Source organism: Nothoprocta perdicaria, unplaced genomic scaffold (assembly GCF_003342845.1).
Source record: "Nothoprocta perdicaria isolate Ctin4 unplaced genomic scaffold, notPer1 scaffold_143, whole genome shotgun sequence".
Lineage (NCBI taxonomy): Eukaryota > Metazoa > Chordata > Aves > Tinamiformes > Tinamidae > Nothoprocta > Nothoprocta perdicaria.
In genome coordinates, this window is record NW_020454572.1 from 396,301 (window position 1) to 411,392 (window position 15,092).

The 15,092-nt window shown below is 57.8% G+C and overlaps 2 protein-coding genes across 2 annotated transcripts; both read right to left on the reverse strand.

Moving 5' to 3' along the window:
• Nucleotides 1-3,243: 3,243 nt before the first annotated feature.
• Nucleotides 3,244-8,294, reverse strand: LOC112943283 (sodium/hydrogen exchanger 5-like). Its single transcript, XM_026034433.1, has 12 exons — nucleotides 8,102-8,294; nucleotides 7,752-7,972; nucleotides 7,367-7,569; nucleotides 6,895-6,984; nucleotides 6,688-6,758; nucleotides 5,789-5,918; nucleotides 5,538-5,626; nucleotides 5,293-5,419; nucleotides 4,997-5,167; nucleotides 4,423-4,492; nucleotides 4,037-4,168; nucleotides 3,244-3,749 (listed from the first exon to the last, which is right to left on the reverse strand). Exons 1-12 carry the CDS (start codon nucleotides 8,125-8,127, stop codon nucleotides 3,280-3,282), a joined length of 1,800 nt encoding a protein of 599 aa, XP_025890218.1. The 5' UTR covers nucleotides 8,128-8,294; the 3' UTR covers nucleotides 3,244-3,279.
• A 115-nt stretch (nucleotides 8,295-8,409) lies between these two features.
• LOC112943190 (sodium/hydrogen exchanger 5-like) lies at nucleotides 8,410-10,433 on the reverse strand. Its single transcript, XM_026034326.1, has 4 exons — nucleotides 10,385-10,433; nucleotides 9,851-10,153; nucleotides 8,988-9,151; nucleotides 8,410-8,667 (listed from the first exon to the last, which is right to left on the reverse strand). Exons 1-4 carry the CDS (start codon nucleotides 10,431-10,433, stop codon nucleotides 8,494-8,496), a joined length of 690 nt encoding a protein of 229 aa, XP_025890111.1. The 3' UTR covers nucleotides 8,410-8,493.
• Between the last annotated feature and the right edge of the window lie 4,659 nt (nucleotides 10,434-15,092).

A 15,092-nucleotide genomic window follows, 5' to 3' on the forward strand; every position in this document is an offset into this window, starting at 1 on the left:
TTGCACGTTCTGGGTTACATTCTGACATCTCCTTTGGTTCTGGCTTAACTCCTTCTCGGAGAAGTCGGGGTTTGGGCACATGTTCTCGTGGTTTGGCCTGGTTCTGGTGTTTTTCCACTGAAGCCCAGAAGTATTTTTAGGCTGGGAGAAGCGGATCTGTGCTGCGCTGGAAGGATCAGAGCAGTGCTGTGCAGTGAGGGCCCTGCCCRCTCTCTGTCCTGGTGAAGGGCAATAGATTGGAGTCAGGGGAGTAAACACAAACGCTTTTGGGGGGGTATAGCAGGACCTGCTGTCCATGGAATGCAGCCGAGCAGCCACAACATGGCTTGGATTGAGAGCAGGAGGAGGGTGCCCCAACGTGCCCATTCGCTGGATGGTGCCACAGAGAGCCCGGAGTGCCCCAGCCGGAGCGGGGAACGTGGGCAGCCCGGAGCCACATCYGAACCGGCTCGTTTGACATCTCTGCGGGGAGATCTGCTCTGCAGGCTGCCCCCAGAGCCGGCCGCACAGCAGCTTAAACCCATTAGCTGCTAGGCTTGAATAACAGCGTGAGGCCCCACCAGGACCAGACCCAGGGAGTCCCAAAGTCAAGAGCTCTGTTTTACCTCCTCTGAAGACCTCAGTGTCATGGACCGACTCCTTCCAGCAGGACAACCTGACCCTTGCAGGAGCTCTTGTGCATCACCAGGGTTAAGGAGYATGGTGCTGCCCCTAGGTTTATTTTGGGTGTTCATTAACTTAACGGGATGCATAAAGAAGCAATAACTCCAGGTGCAGCACAGCTGCCAATTACAGCTGCCAATTACAAGCACTTGTTGCCCCCTCCTACCCTGCAATCTTTCCACCCAATTTGCTATAGCCTGGCACTAAAATATAAGTCCATATGTGCTTTGGGTTTGCAGCAGAGTTGCCTTCTTATGGATTCTGATCCTTCCATGTCATGGAAGAATCACTGTACAGGGATCTCCTCCCCACTGGATGGAGGTCCAGTTGGCCAAAGCAGAGTCCACCCCCTATATATCATCATTAACCTTAATCAGCATTAATCAGGTACCYACATTTGGTGCTGCCTTAGGAGCAGTGTGGCCAACAGAGCAAAGGAAGTTATCAACCTCTCTCCTGGTGCAGAACAGACACAACTGCCCAACAACTTGGTCTCAGCTGGAAAAGTTCTTTTCAGGGTTGGGTTGGTGGATGCTCCAGTGATAGATGACCTAATGATGGGTTGGCTGTTGCAGCCAGCTTTCATTTGGAAAGAATTTTGCATTTTCTGCCAAAATTATTGAACTAGGGAAGCGAATTAGACACATAAAATCTGTGAGGGGACATGTGTCCTAGGGAGAAGAGCAGAGAGCCATGAGGATGTGGTGGTTGTGAGCAAGAACCAAACCAGAAGTAAGATGTCAAATGTTCCTAGGTAGCAGTGAGGCCAGACRGTGACACCTGCTCCAACTCCGATTTATTGAACATTACAAAATAGTCTGCATATATTTTCACATTAAAACAATATTCTTGCAAATAAGATAAGCCTCGAGTCATTTGTGGTGCCCATGGCTACAGAAAACACTGACCCAGCTAAGGATTTAATATGGCCCAATGTCAGAAATCAAAACCAGAATAAGGCATACAAGAGATGCAAAACTATATAAAAACCTTCCAAAACCCTCGCACTCAAGCTGGTGGGACAGGTATGGAGCAGACTGGCCTTTGCTGAGTCTTGCTGGGAGAACCAGGGGGTACCACCAGTTCACTTGCCCCATGTGGGGCTCCAGTAGATGTGCCTGCTGATCACATCTAAACGTTGTGTTGTCTCCACATTGGCTGCTGTCTTAGCTCCCCTAAATAGGCTGGAGCAAGCAGTTATTTACCTCCTCCGCTGGGAGCAGCCCCATGGGCTTAATATTTGGCATTAATATCCCAGGTGACAATTCTTCCATAAGAGGAGCATCCCTGATGCTCTCACGTTGGCCCAGGCTGGCACGTGGAAGCTCAAGCACAGCAGCTGGGCACGGGAGACCCCATGGCCTGGGCCAGCATGAGAGGGTTGGGGATGCTCCATGGGCCGTTTCCACCTAAGGAAATTATGTAAGGATGTACTCAGCTCTCCCCTTGTCCCTGCTCCCCATGTACATTCGTATTGGCTGCGTGATCCCCTCCTCATCACAGTCAGCCCTTCTGGCTAACGGGCTCCAGGGACCTGGAGGAACTGGGATGCAGGCAGGATGAATATGGCTGTGCTTGAACCCAGCAGTTCTTGAGGTACAGTTCTTGCCCCTTGGGGTCACACCAGGAATGATTTGCTCCTAGGACCATTTCCACCTCAAGGATGCTCTCAGCTCTTCCCTCTTGCGCCTGCTCCCAATGTACATTCATATCTGCTGCTTGTCCCGCTTGCTTTCTTCTTCACGCTGCAACTGGCCCTCCTGGCTGATGGGCTCCGGGGAACTGGAGGAACTGGGATGCAAGCAGGATGGAGTCTCAGGTTCAGGACAGCTGCCTCCTCTCAAAGCCATCGAGCTGAACAACAGCAGATACCAGGAGCACATCCAGACCAAAGGGGTGAGGTGGGCACAGCATGTTGGGTGCTAAGCGCCTCCCTGTGCGTATGTGTTCAGGAGTGTGGCTCCTGGTGGAGCCCATTCCCCGGAGCGCAGCTCCCGGTCCTGAGAAGGTCAAGGCGTTGCCTCCGTGGCGCATCCATAACACAGGCAACACGGAGCTGCCATGAAAAAGAGCCAATCTCTTGCCTCATGGCCAAAGTCTAAGTTTGCCATAGGGAAACCAGCACTATGGCGGCACTGAAACCGATGGCTTGGTCACTCTATGGGGATGGGCTGTCTCTCGTGCCCTGGACAGGCTGGAAAATCAGCTTGTGCCCTAATCCCTGTGAGCARCCTCTCAGTGAGGATCCCCAGCATTCGGGGTGGCACAGCCATGGCAGAATCAATTCCAGCTGGGATCTCAGCTCTGGGAGGAACAGCTCTGGCCTCCTGGGGCTTCAAGGATTGKAAGGACCAGAGAAGAACAAAGGAGTTTAGCATCTGCACCTCCCTGGGTAGATGGTACTTGCTATTCCTGCTTGAAGCTCATCCACCTCCACTGGTAGGTGTGCGGGCCAAGGCCAGCATGGAGCACAGCTCCAGCGGGAGTACCAGGATCTCCTGGCTCTCGGGGAGGCTCCAGAGACATACACAAGCTTTACACAGCAAGACAGCAGAGCAGTCAGCAGTTTGCAGCCTCTCTGCAGCATCCCAATGCCCTCCCCATCCACAGTCCACCTCAAAGGTGGCTCGCTCTGTTGAACTGGATGAGCCACCTGGGTTCTGCAGAGGACACTACCCTGCTCGGCTCCTCTGCGGCCATCAAGGGCTGCAGCTCCTGCTGCTCGATGCCATCTGGACTGCTGTCACTGTGCGACCTGCTGCTCTTTGAGACGTGGCTGGGGAACTGGAAGCAGGAGCTCTGCTCTGGCATCGCCTGGCTGGCAGACTGGGGTTGCTCCTCTAGCACCGGGCAGGTAAATCTCTTGTGCTGGGCTCCCGTCTCAATGCCTGGTGGGGAGGCGATGCTCTCCAGGGAGGAGATGCTTTGGTTCCACGCTTTCTGCATATCCACTGGCACGATTTTGGTTGTTTCCGAGGAGACATAAACAGCCAGATCAGCCTGGTCTCCTTTCCACGGCAGCTCCTTCTCTGCCAGGGTGGGTGACGGTGGGATGATGCAAGGGCTGGGACAGACATCCAAGCTGCCTGGGGATGCAAAAGAAGGACAGTGAGGGGSATATTGCTCTCTCCCTGGGCCCTGCAAACCCTGCCAGGCCCGAGGTACCAATGGGGAGTCCTTGCAGATGACTCAGGATGCAGCCAGGAAGCCCAGGGAGGCTCTGCAGTGCCCTCAGGGCTGTGGAAGAGAGACTCTCCCCCGTTCCCCCGACTTTGGTTTGCCCAGGCTGAGGGCAGCTTCACTCTCCAGGTGGGAGAAAGACAAACTACATGGTGGTTGCTCCCCTGCCCWCTGTGGGAATGCTGACCCCTACCAGGAGTCTTCTTTCCCTGCAGGACCTCGTCGGTGGCTCGAGCGATGAACACGATCCCCTCGTCGTCCTCTCGCTCTGTCTCTGAGCTGTTGCTCTCCTCCTCATCCGAGCTGACCATCACCAAGACAGGAGCTGCAGCCAGATATTGGAGGGGATGGTTGGAGAATGGGGCAGCACTCTGAGAGCTGACCCTCGAGGGAGCCAGCACCCATGAGAGAAGAACTTGCTGCCAGCCCAGCCGCAGGTGCCGTCCCACCACCAAGTTAGCAGAGATGCGGTGAGCAGAGGGCTTCTCCCATCCCGTTCCAACTGACCCGGCAAGATTCCCTTGCCAGGATGTGCAGACCAGCTCCTGGAAAGTCATCTTGCCAGCCTTCTGGCCTTACCTGCCTCCTGCCAAGAGACATTTCGTTGTGTCTTCTCGTTGGGCGAATCACTGGTCACAGAGATGCCCTTCTGTGAAGGAAAAGCCAGTGTCTGGGACCTGTCCCGTGCAAGGCCTGAGCCCCATCCCCAGACAGCCCTGAAGGTCGCAGCAGCCTCCAAGGAGACTTCCCAGCTTGCCAACAGTTCCTAGCACAGGGATTTTGCCCCTTCATGGCTCAGTAATAAACACTCCAGCTGCAATGGCTTCAGAAGCCTTCAGATGTGGCAGACACCAAAGGCTCAACTCAAGAAGCAATATCACACTCCTCCAAGATCTGCAGCAGCATTCAGGCCACTACACATGGAGTGCACTGTGCAAACATGCTTTTAGCTCCTGTGGCAGGTTGGAAATGCTCCTCAAGGACTCACAGCTGCTTTATTCAGGAAACAAATACCTCAAGGCACCCACGTGGTTTTGGAGATGCCAATGCCTTGTAGCACCTCATCTAGGCATGGAAGGACCTCACTGCCCCCAACCTGAGGGAGGCCGGATAGCTAGGATAGCAAAAGAGTGCGAAACCAGGGAGAACTTGCCTTTTTCCTACCCTTCTCCTTTAGCCTGGCTTTGCTCTTGGAAGAGCAGACGTTGTGCTTTGTGGACTTGAAGGTTTCCAGCCGCCTTTTCATGTTCTGACGGAAGACTTCTTTATCTTGCCGCTCTTGTTTATCTGGAGAGATGAAGTGACGGCTGTAGCTGGCCTTGTACTGGCCAAGGGAGAGGCAAAGAGACACAGGGTGAGCAGCCGGCCCCGTGGAGCAGTCTCCATCCCTGCTCCCACGTAGGGTGCTGTTACCCCTTGTCCATCTGTTGCGTCCCAAGGGATGCTCACCCTCCTGCGGGGCTTGTAAAGGCTCCCTCGCAGCACGTGGTGCATCACGGCGTCCTCCTTGTCTCGGCGGCTCCGCACCGTGTCAATCACCTGCAGGTCCAGGCATGCACCRCTGCCACTCTCCCTCCTAGAGAGTGAGATGGAGCTGGAGCACCCATTGATGCTACGGCTGTGGGCCAGCCCAGGAGACCTGCCAGGCAGCCGGGACCAACCTGGACCAGCAAAACTAGTTTGCTCATACTCACAGGAGGTTTGTGACGGACGACTCTGACATGGACGTGCGGCTGGGCATGGAGGGCAATGCCAGCTTGGCGGCAGAGAGCACGTGGCCACCCTGCAGGGTCAGAAAGAGCGGGGCAGGTGTTGGGGTGGCCAGGGAGCCAGCAGGGCCTCCCCTGGTGCCCTCAAGCCAGCTGGCTCCTCCACTGTGGTGTCTCCACCAGGGCCATCCCACTCCATCCCACTGGGTTCCTGCGGCATGCCCATTCACCGCTACCTGGTCCACAAAGCTGATAGCGTCACGGATGTTCAGCTTGTAGTAAACATCCCAGATCTCATCCCGGAGCCTGTAGGCAGATTTCCTCATCAGGAGCTGGCTGAGGTACTTCTTGTCAAACTGCTCCCATCTGGCACAAAACAAAGACAAGGCTGGTTTAGCTACCATGCAGGGGCAAGTAGGGCCCAAGGGTCAGGAGCCTCCTGCCTGTGCAAGGTCACAAGTGCTCAAAGCCGGATAAAGCAGCTTGATTGTGCACAGTCTGACTGTCCCCAGGGGCAGACCACTGCTGGGGGGACAGGAGGTGGGTAGGGACACGCTGACCCTTCCTCCTTGGCCAAGGGGTAGCCAGAAACCGGGCAGGCCTGGAGGAGCCACGGGCAGACTAATGATGGGGATGGGACCTGGGCCAGAATTGCTTCCCAGATGGGTTTCCCCACCCAGGAAACAGTCTTTTTGCATCCTTTTCCCATCATGGTGCATCAGAGAAAACAATCCCAAGGTTTTATCTGGGCTGGTCCCTTGTCAGGCTTCATTTCCCAGTGCAGCTCCATCCTTGGGAGACATGGAGCGCCCTYGGGCAGCTACTAATGGGCACCACAGACATCCTGCGGTCCCACAGCAGCTGCAGTACCAGAAAGCAACACCAACCTGAACCACAGGTGGGCTGCTCCCTTCGCACCCACCCAGTGTCTCCCTGGGACGCCTCTGCAGCCTTGGTCTGCTCCATGAAAGCAAGTCCATCACCAGACCATGCGCTTCCAAAGGGACGGACAGMGGGATAGAGGGCCTTCCCGTCTGTGCAAGTGAGATCCAGCAGGGATCCCAGGACGTCCCTGTGGCCAGCAGACCCCCCATCCACCTGCAGGCCTCGGGAGRATCCCAGGTGAGACACTCACTTGTCCCGCCAGTAATGGTAGCCRTGGTGCCCCACAATGTCCTCCACTGCTGCCAGGATGTGATCAAAGGCCTTGAAGGGGGAGAAGAGGGTGAGCGTGGTGGAAAGGCACCCATGCCAGCACTGAGTGTGCCCAGCGGTGCGGAGGCCCTGCATTGCTCAGCCCCAGTGATGTGGGGGCCGGGACAGCCCTGGCACCAGCACCTACGTGCTCGTGCAGCTCCTCGTTCAATGTGGGCTTGTGGTGGTCACTGCGCTTCACCTTCAGCCACGTCACCAGGGGCTTGATGGTGAGGCCCTGCAATAGCAGTGAAAGAAGGGAAAAACTGGGAGAGTGAGAGGTGCCGTATCTACACTTCCCTTTCTCCCACCCCAGCCTTCTAAGGATCCACAYGGGTCCCTCACCCAGCCAACACTAGCAGAGGCAGCTCAGGATCGGGACAGAGAGGAGGCAAGGGCAAGAGGTTTGGAGAGAGGCAGGTGGGGGCCCAAATCTGAATCCTGGTCCTGCTGAGCCCAGCTCAGGGATGATTGAGTTGCAGGAGAGAGGAGCATTTCCCAAGCATACAGGATGCCCAGTATTGTGCATCAGCCTCAGCCCACAAGGTGCCTCTGGGTGAGAGGGGAGCACTAGCGGCAGCACTTGGTGGYCAGGAGAGGGGCACAGAGCCCACCCTGACCTGCACGATGACAGTGAAGAACACCACCACGATGGTCGTTGCCACAAAGTAGTCCTTGGCTTTGACCTTCGCCCCATCCAGCAGGATGACCAGGGCGAAGGCAACAGCTCCCCGGAGGCCGCCATAGGACATGACCACCTGATCAATCCTGTCCAGGGGAATGAGGCGAAAGTGGTTGAGCACGTAGGTCTGGAGGACAACACCTGGGGAAGAAGGGGAAAGAGAGCCTTGGATGCTGGTAGAGCCCTGCCTGCTTCTGGAGACAGGGCAAAGCACGGGCCAGGAGCCCTGACTGGCCTCCTGCCCCAGGCCTCTTGGAGGATACTGCTCTTGGCATGGGAAGGGCTGGGCACTGCCAGCCCAAAGCACAGCTGGGCACACTGACCCACGGCTCTGAAGAGCAGGATGAAGAGCAGGGTGCCTAGCACCAGCGTTGTATCCCATGCCCACTTGGAGGTATCCACAGCCGAGATGCCCAGGAACATGAAAATGATGGTCTCTGAGCTACTTGCCAGGGTCTTCATGGTGTACTTGACGGTGGTACGGGATTTCTGGGAGATGTTGGCTTCCACATACTTCTTGCAGCAGATCCCACAGAAGGTGACCCTGCAGAAGAGCAGAAGAAGCTGGTGTGACCCTCCTGCAGGAGGATGAGCTGATTTGCTTGCAGCTCCTCACTGCTCAGCACAGCGCCCTGCTTTCCTCCGTACCCTGGAGGGCCACCCCAGTACTCACGCCAGGATGGAGGACAGGGAAACCATCTCAGCAGCGAGGTACGCAACGTAGGCCAGGAGGAAGACGAAGAGAGGCTCAATGATGCGCACCCGCTTGGTGAACCGCGTGATCAGGGCCAGGAGGAAGGCAAAAAGCAGCCCCACGGCCGTGCCCCCCAGGCTCACAAGGAAGAAGGAGACTGCGGGGAGAAGGCTCGTTTGCACCCTTGGGGCTCACCACGAGCAAGCTAGTCCAGCTCCTGTGCCCCACAGCCTCAGCATGCTGGGCCAGCTGAGTCCCACGTTGCTCCTGGGGTGCCAGAGCACCCACAATCCAGCGGCCTGTGGCCTGATGGCTGGTGAGTGCCCGATTCACCCAACAGTTAGGATGGAGTATCTGAGAGCGCCAGGTGCTCAGCACCCATCCCGCTGCGTGATGGTGACTGTGCCCCCGGCCACACCGGCCTGCTGGGRGAAGAAATGGAGGGACCGACGGGGCACATACTCACCTACCCCCTTCACATAGTCCATGGCATGGATGTGCGCTGGGCCCAGCTCCACAAAGGAGTTGAAGACTTTGTACAGCACCTGCAGGCAACACAAATCCCTTGGAGAAGGCAGGGAATGGCCCTGCCTTGAGAGGGGCAGCAGGGGCAGGCAGGACAGTCTGTGCAGAAGAAGCATCGCCAGCCCCACATGTTCCTGGGGACACAGCTCATTTCAGTAAGCMAAGTGCACGCTCGTTGTCCCCTTCACTTGGGGCCGGGACAGCAGAGGGGCTCTGAGAGCAAGGCATGGGTCTTCCCACGTTAGGGAATGTCATCTGCATCCTCTGGCTATTCTGAAGGACTCCAGCAACCACAGCCCGTGTCAGGTTCCACCTCACAGTTCCCCGAGCTCCAACTCACCACCGTGACAGCATCGTTCAGGAGGGACTCGCCAAACACAATGATGAACAGGGTCTCGTTCACATGCACCTCTTCAAAGACAGCCAGCACTGCCACAGGGTCCACAGCCGAGATAAGGCTTCCAAAGAGCAGGAAATCCATCAGCTCGGCTTTGACACCCGGATCTGCCAGGACAGAAGGACCAAACTCCGGTGGACCACCAACCYCTGGGATGTTTTCACCAGAGGAAGCAGCCTGGCCACTGAAGCAAGATTGTCCCCTTCCTGCCCCTGGCAGCCTGACCCCAGCATCCTGGCTCAGAGCATAGTGGGCTGAGCAAGGAGGTGATTCCACCCCAGGGGACCAGGAAGAGCCAGCACATCCTCACTGCAACATGGGGGAGCAGGATTGGGATGTTGCCCTTAGCACCTAAGGGCATCATGGTTTCACTGCCAACTGGTAGACACCAAAGAGAGCTGGGCAAAGCTGGGCAACCCTATGTCAGCGCCAGGTACCAGGACTGAAGAGAGCTTGAAATGTCACCCAGTCCAGCCAAGGCCAGTGGCTCCAGCCAAGGACAGGCAASTTCACAGCAAGAAGTTCACAGCAAGGCATCAGAGCCAAGGTCAATGACACAAAGAGGAAAATTGTGAGCCAAACCARGGCCAAGCAGGACCACCACTTGATGTCCTGGTGGACACTCACTGCCAGGGAGTTGTTCCTGGRATGCCAGCATCGGCCTGCTGTGGCAGTACCCGTTACAAGGTGGCATRGGGGCACCTTGCACCCTCTACCCCATCTCTTAGGGACAGACCCCATAGTACAACCCAAGCCGGGAAGCCCATAGCCCAACCTGGGAGCAAGCCCAGGCCCTGCGCACCCACCCATGAGCCCGGCCTGATGCAGCCCCCAGAGTGCCATGCCGGTGGCGAAGGAGTTCCAGAGCGTGCCCACCACCGCGTAGGTGAGGATGGAGCCGATGTTGTCAAAGAAGAGCCGGCTGGGCATGAAGTAGCCGGAGTCKAGGACTATGGGGGGCAGGAGGAAGAGGAAGAACATGTTGGGCTCCAGCTGGTACTCGGCTTTCTTTGCCACGGCCAACACGATGCCCCCAAGGCCCAGCCCCAGCAGGATGAGGAGGCAGCTCTCCGGAACCACAGACGTCACCTTCCTYGACAGATGGAAAACTGGAAGGAAAGGAAGATTGTCAAAGCATCAGTCAAAGGGGCATGTGGACAGAAGATCCCAAATCCACAGGCTCCACAAAACGGACTGCCCGGGGCAGGGAACAACAGAGCATTTCAGGTCATTTTGTAGCCTCAAGTGCATGGAAGACCTTCCATCTAGCTGATCACAGGAGACTCTTAGGTCACGATTTCAATTCRCACCCTCAGAGCCTCCCTCTCCTCCGTGCTCACCGTCTAATACGCCGAGACAAGGACATTTTTCATTTTCGTCCCCTGGCATCGATGCCTGAAGGGAAACCTGCCAGCTGAGGAGCGTACTGATGGCATCACAAGCCATGCTGGCTGCTGTTCAGGGGAGGGCACCGCGGTCACAGGGACGCTTTGCCCAGCTCAGCCCTGGCAGCGGGGTGACCTTGCCTGCAGCTGCCGGCGCGAGCAGACGGAGCAGCCTGCGGAACGCTGCAGCCGCAGGCGGGCAGCGGGCGGCCTCCAGCTTAGCCAGCCTCGCCTAAGCCGCCGCGCGCACGCCAGCGAGGAGCCTCACGCTGCAGGCTCATAGACGCTTCGGGCATTCATTTATGCAACGCCAGGTTGCCAACAAAYTGCAATGGCTGCAAAACAGGATATCTTCACTCTTTTTTAAAGCCAAGCAGGTTATATCCCCTGTATTTWTGTGTCAGCTCTGTAGTGATAAGCCTGCGGTGAAGCACAAGCCGATGGGACGCCGTGCCAGCCAGGCAGGGCCTGATCCCCAAGGCCGGGTTATCCCTTGAAAACTTGAATTGTTCCAGCTTCCTCAAAAACCACGCAGACAACCTGCTCTCCCTGTACAGCTCTCCTCCCTGGCATGGCGTGCTGTATTTTTGCTGCCTCAGGGAGGATCACTGCATGTTWTGCCCTCCCTGCTGCGTTCTTGAAGCTGGTCCTGTTGTCGCTTGTGTCATCCACCCCACTCTGTAGCATGACTTATCCATCGGATGCTAGGAGAATAGCTTGCCCCAGGATRCTGGGATCTAGTGTTAAAGCAAGATGTCCACCTGAGAGCACCGGAGTTATGGAAAAGTCCTTCTCCTGGGGTGTGGGTTCCTGCGGGTGCTTCCAGAGCCATCTCTGAGCACTTTGGCTTCGAGCACCCAGCAGGGACTTGGTGTCTGTGGACCCAGCAGGTACAAGGCACATTGGAGCAGCTGCCAAGCTGCCACTTGGCTTCAAGCCCATCCCTACTGCCCAGTCCAAACTCAGTTCCTAAAGACCTTTAGCTGGATGAGATGTCTCCATTGCTTGTGCCAACTCATCCCCCATCTCCGTCTCCATTTGGAAGGAAGGCCATGCTGTGGTCATGCATAGACCTGAGGACACTTTTCTTCTCTCCCTGGGGACCCACATGGACAGACCCTTGCTCTGCCTAGCCCAGCATCCCCTCTCCTGCAGCTCTGCAAAGAAGCTCAGGAATAGGCAATTCTTCCTCCATAGGTTGCCCTATCTCTGCTGCCCTTGCTGTCCTCCCCGAACCTGTCCCAGTCCTGCTCTATCCACGCTGGGATCAGGCCCAGCACGCCCGGCAGAACCCCGCTTGCCCCACGGGAGCCTGCAGAAGGCAGCACCAGTGGGCGGCCCCGGCTCGCTCGGTAACTGAGCAGGCTGCGAAACCATCTCCCACCCACGCGAGCAAAGCGCTGGAGTTTGCAGGAGAACAGCGACACACGCAGCCCCTTTCTGCAGGCTCAGGGAGCATTGCCAAGATCCCCGCTCCCCAACGCCTCTCCATGCTGCACCTGCACGGCAGAAACCCCCCGGCCGCACGGAGGGACCTGGGGGAACACGCAGAGCTGCTGGGGGACCTTGCTCTGTCTCACTGCCCTCTTTATCCAGGGCCATAAATCCAGGCAAAGATGGGGAGAGCAGTGAGAGAAATGGAGTCTGCACCCACAGCCTCTTGGTCCAGCCATGAGGGCATCCCAGGGCGTTCATGTCCCCACAGCCCAGGTACTGCGGATGGTGCATGGAGCCACCAGTGTCCCACCCTGTGTGACCCAGTCTGCACCTTATGGACATCTCTTTGGCCTCATTTCACCGTGTGGCCTGGAGCAGGGCTGAGGACAGGGAGCCTGAGACCCAACCCAGCACCACGGGTAGGAAACCTTGGGCCATGGCACCRGGAGCACCAGTGGGGACAGCGTGAGAGCAGCATCTCTGGAGCAAGGCCCCTGCAACCAACCCGTTTTCCAGGGAAAACCCCAGTCCAGGGATCTCTGCAYCTGGCTCGGGGAACAGAGGTTTCTGGCTTCCCTTACCCTGCAAGGGGCTGATCCCACTGCCACCCTCGCAAGTAAATCACCGAACACGAGCTCTGCACCGCAGGAGCAGCGAGGAAGGAGGGGTGGCAAAAGCTCTAATTTTACACGCAGCAGCCAAGAATTTCGGTATTAACGTTCCCACAGCAACGGTAACTTAGCCACATGTGAATTAAGTTCAGAGCCGTTATCCCCACTCAGACGCCGATAATACAGGATTTGCAGTCGGGAGAACTTCGGACCAGGCTGCACCCTCCCTTCTTAGTTGAGCAAGGTGCTGGTGGAAACCACACAACAAGATGCACTCCACAGCCAGGAAGGAAACCACAGGGTCAGGGCACCACGTGCTGCAAGGGCTTTGGGGGTGCAAGGACTTTGGGGGGATGCTACTGGGTGGGAACGTGTCTGAGCACGCAGGCAAGCCCCTGCCCAGCAGTGCATGGGCAGAAGGGATGAGAAGCAAGCGCAGGGCCATGAGGCAGGCTTGGTTCTGCCCAGTCAACCTCCTCAAATCCCAGAGGATGGCCCTGAGAGACGCGGCACACCCAGCAATCCAGCACCCAGCCATGGGTATCCCTGCCTGGAGGGCCACCAGGCAGCAGGAAGCACCAGCCCCATGCAGAGACATCTGGGCAGTCCTGCATCACCGGTCCCTCATTTCACTCCTCCTTAAAGCATCTCTGACTGGTTCGGAAGAGGCAGCAGAGCCCAGATGATGCCTCCATGCGCAGGAAAGCAACAACCAAAGCAGTTGTTCCCACTGTGGCCTTTCGCTTTCAGCACCCCAGCAGCGTGACCGCCCCTGAGAACAGAGCCTACAGTGTCACTTCCCCGTCGCACGGGCCCCAGGCCACTTCCTCCCCTGCAGTCACAGGGTTGTGAGCTGGCAGCTCAGCGCTGCGGCTCCTCCGCACCAGCCTACGCCCTGGATCCGGGGCTACGCAGCCAGCGTTGGCCCCTCGGCTGCTTTGAGAGATCCTCCTCCTCCATCCCCACCTCCATGAGTCCCTGATGAGCCTCCCCTGCGTGCTCCGGAGGCGGCGTGAGCTCCTCTTTCCAGAGCATTTCCAGGCACTGGCTTTCTAGGATGCTGCTCCACCAGCACTGCCTGCAGCCCTGCACATCCCCACCTTGAGGTGCAGATGTCACTCCTTGCTCTCAATGTTCACATCTGACCCAGCGAACACTCCAGGCCAGACAGCCATCAGCATGAGGCCACCCGGGTCGTGCCTCTGCCACSAGCTTCCAAACAGTTCCACACTTCACCCCAGGAAGAAAGACGCCAGGCAGTTGGCTTCAAGGGTGGAAGACCATGGATGGTCTGGAGATTTGGCAATGAGGAAACCTAAGGAAGTCCTCAGGTTCGACCGCAACATTGAGGGAAGGAGGGAAACCAGAGCAAGGAGGAGCTCCACTGAGATGTTTGAAAGAGGAAAAAACAAGCAGAGAAAACAACTATTTGCCTGATCTTCTGCAGATAGGACGAGTGCATATGGTTGATGGAGGTGGCACATCTGCAGGCAAAACGGTTTAGTTTCAAGCTCGTAATGCACCTTGATTCACCTGTGAATATTTTAGCTCTTCCTTATCAGCAGATCAAGGAGGGAGAGAAAGTAAAGCCTGGACCCAAGAGGTCCAGACCTTGTTCAAGGTCACTGTTTTATCTCGTAGGCCACAGCAGGCAGAGCCACCTCGGGGGGACCAGCCCCAGGGTATGTCCGTGGGGACCCCACTCTTCRCCCCCATGTGGGCATCCCCTTCAAGGTCACAGGGAGCCCTGGTCTCCTGTGCAGCCACCGGCCAGCCCGCTGCAGGACACAGCCACACAGCATCTCTCTGAGCCTGCTCTTCTCTCCCAACACGCACGGGTGGCCTCCACCACAGGGAGCAGGGACACGAGCAAAGCCAGCCCCACAGCGTGGGGCTGCAGCAATGCCCTGCCGGCAGCCCAAAGCACATCCCCAGCTCCTGGGGGACACTTTTCCACAGCGGCTTCTTGCAGCAGAGAGGGGAAGCAGGAGCTGCACCTGCCCGGCTGCTCATACCCTGCTGCTGGGTGGCCAGCACAAGAGCTGATGTGGGGCCCCAGTGCCCCACTGGAGCTGAAGCCCAGACATGGACCCAGACCCAAGGTGCCAGGGGAAGGTCTTGGCACCACCATGTCCTTCCCTGGCCAGCGGTGGTGAGCTGGAGCTGCCTCCAGCCCTGCTGGGAGACCCCTTGCTGGGCACCTCTGCACCGCTGCTCTTCTCCTGGACAGTCCCTCCTCTGCGCCAGCCCACACGGGGAAGGGAACCAAGTTGTCCCCAGGCAGCACCCTCAAGGCAGCCCCCAGGGAGCCCTGGCACCAGGCTCGGCTGGCACTGCTTGGCAGGGAGCGGCGGGGGACGCGGTGCGGGTTTGTGCCAGGGTGCTGCAGTGCTGCCCGGAGCAGCGCAGCCAGGAGGGGCTGAGCGCCAGGCAGGCTCGGGTGCCCCGGCCCTGCGCRGCGACACCGGGGACAGCCGGGCAGGCCAGGCTCACGCGCCAGCACCGGAGCTCCGCGGCCTCCCCCGCTGCGGCTGCCGCCCGCGCCGCCGGGATGCGGGAGCCCCCCGCAGCACTCACCGATCTTGGCCAGGCTGGCCACGAGGATCCAGGCGGCC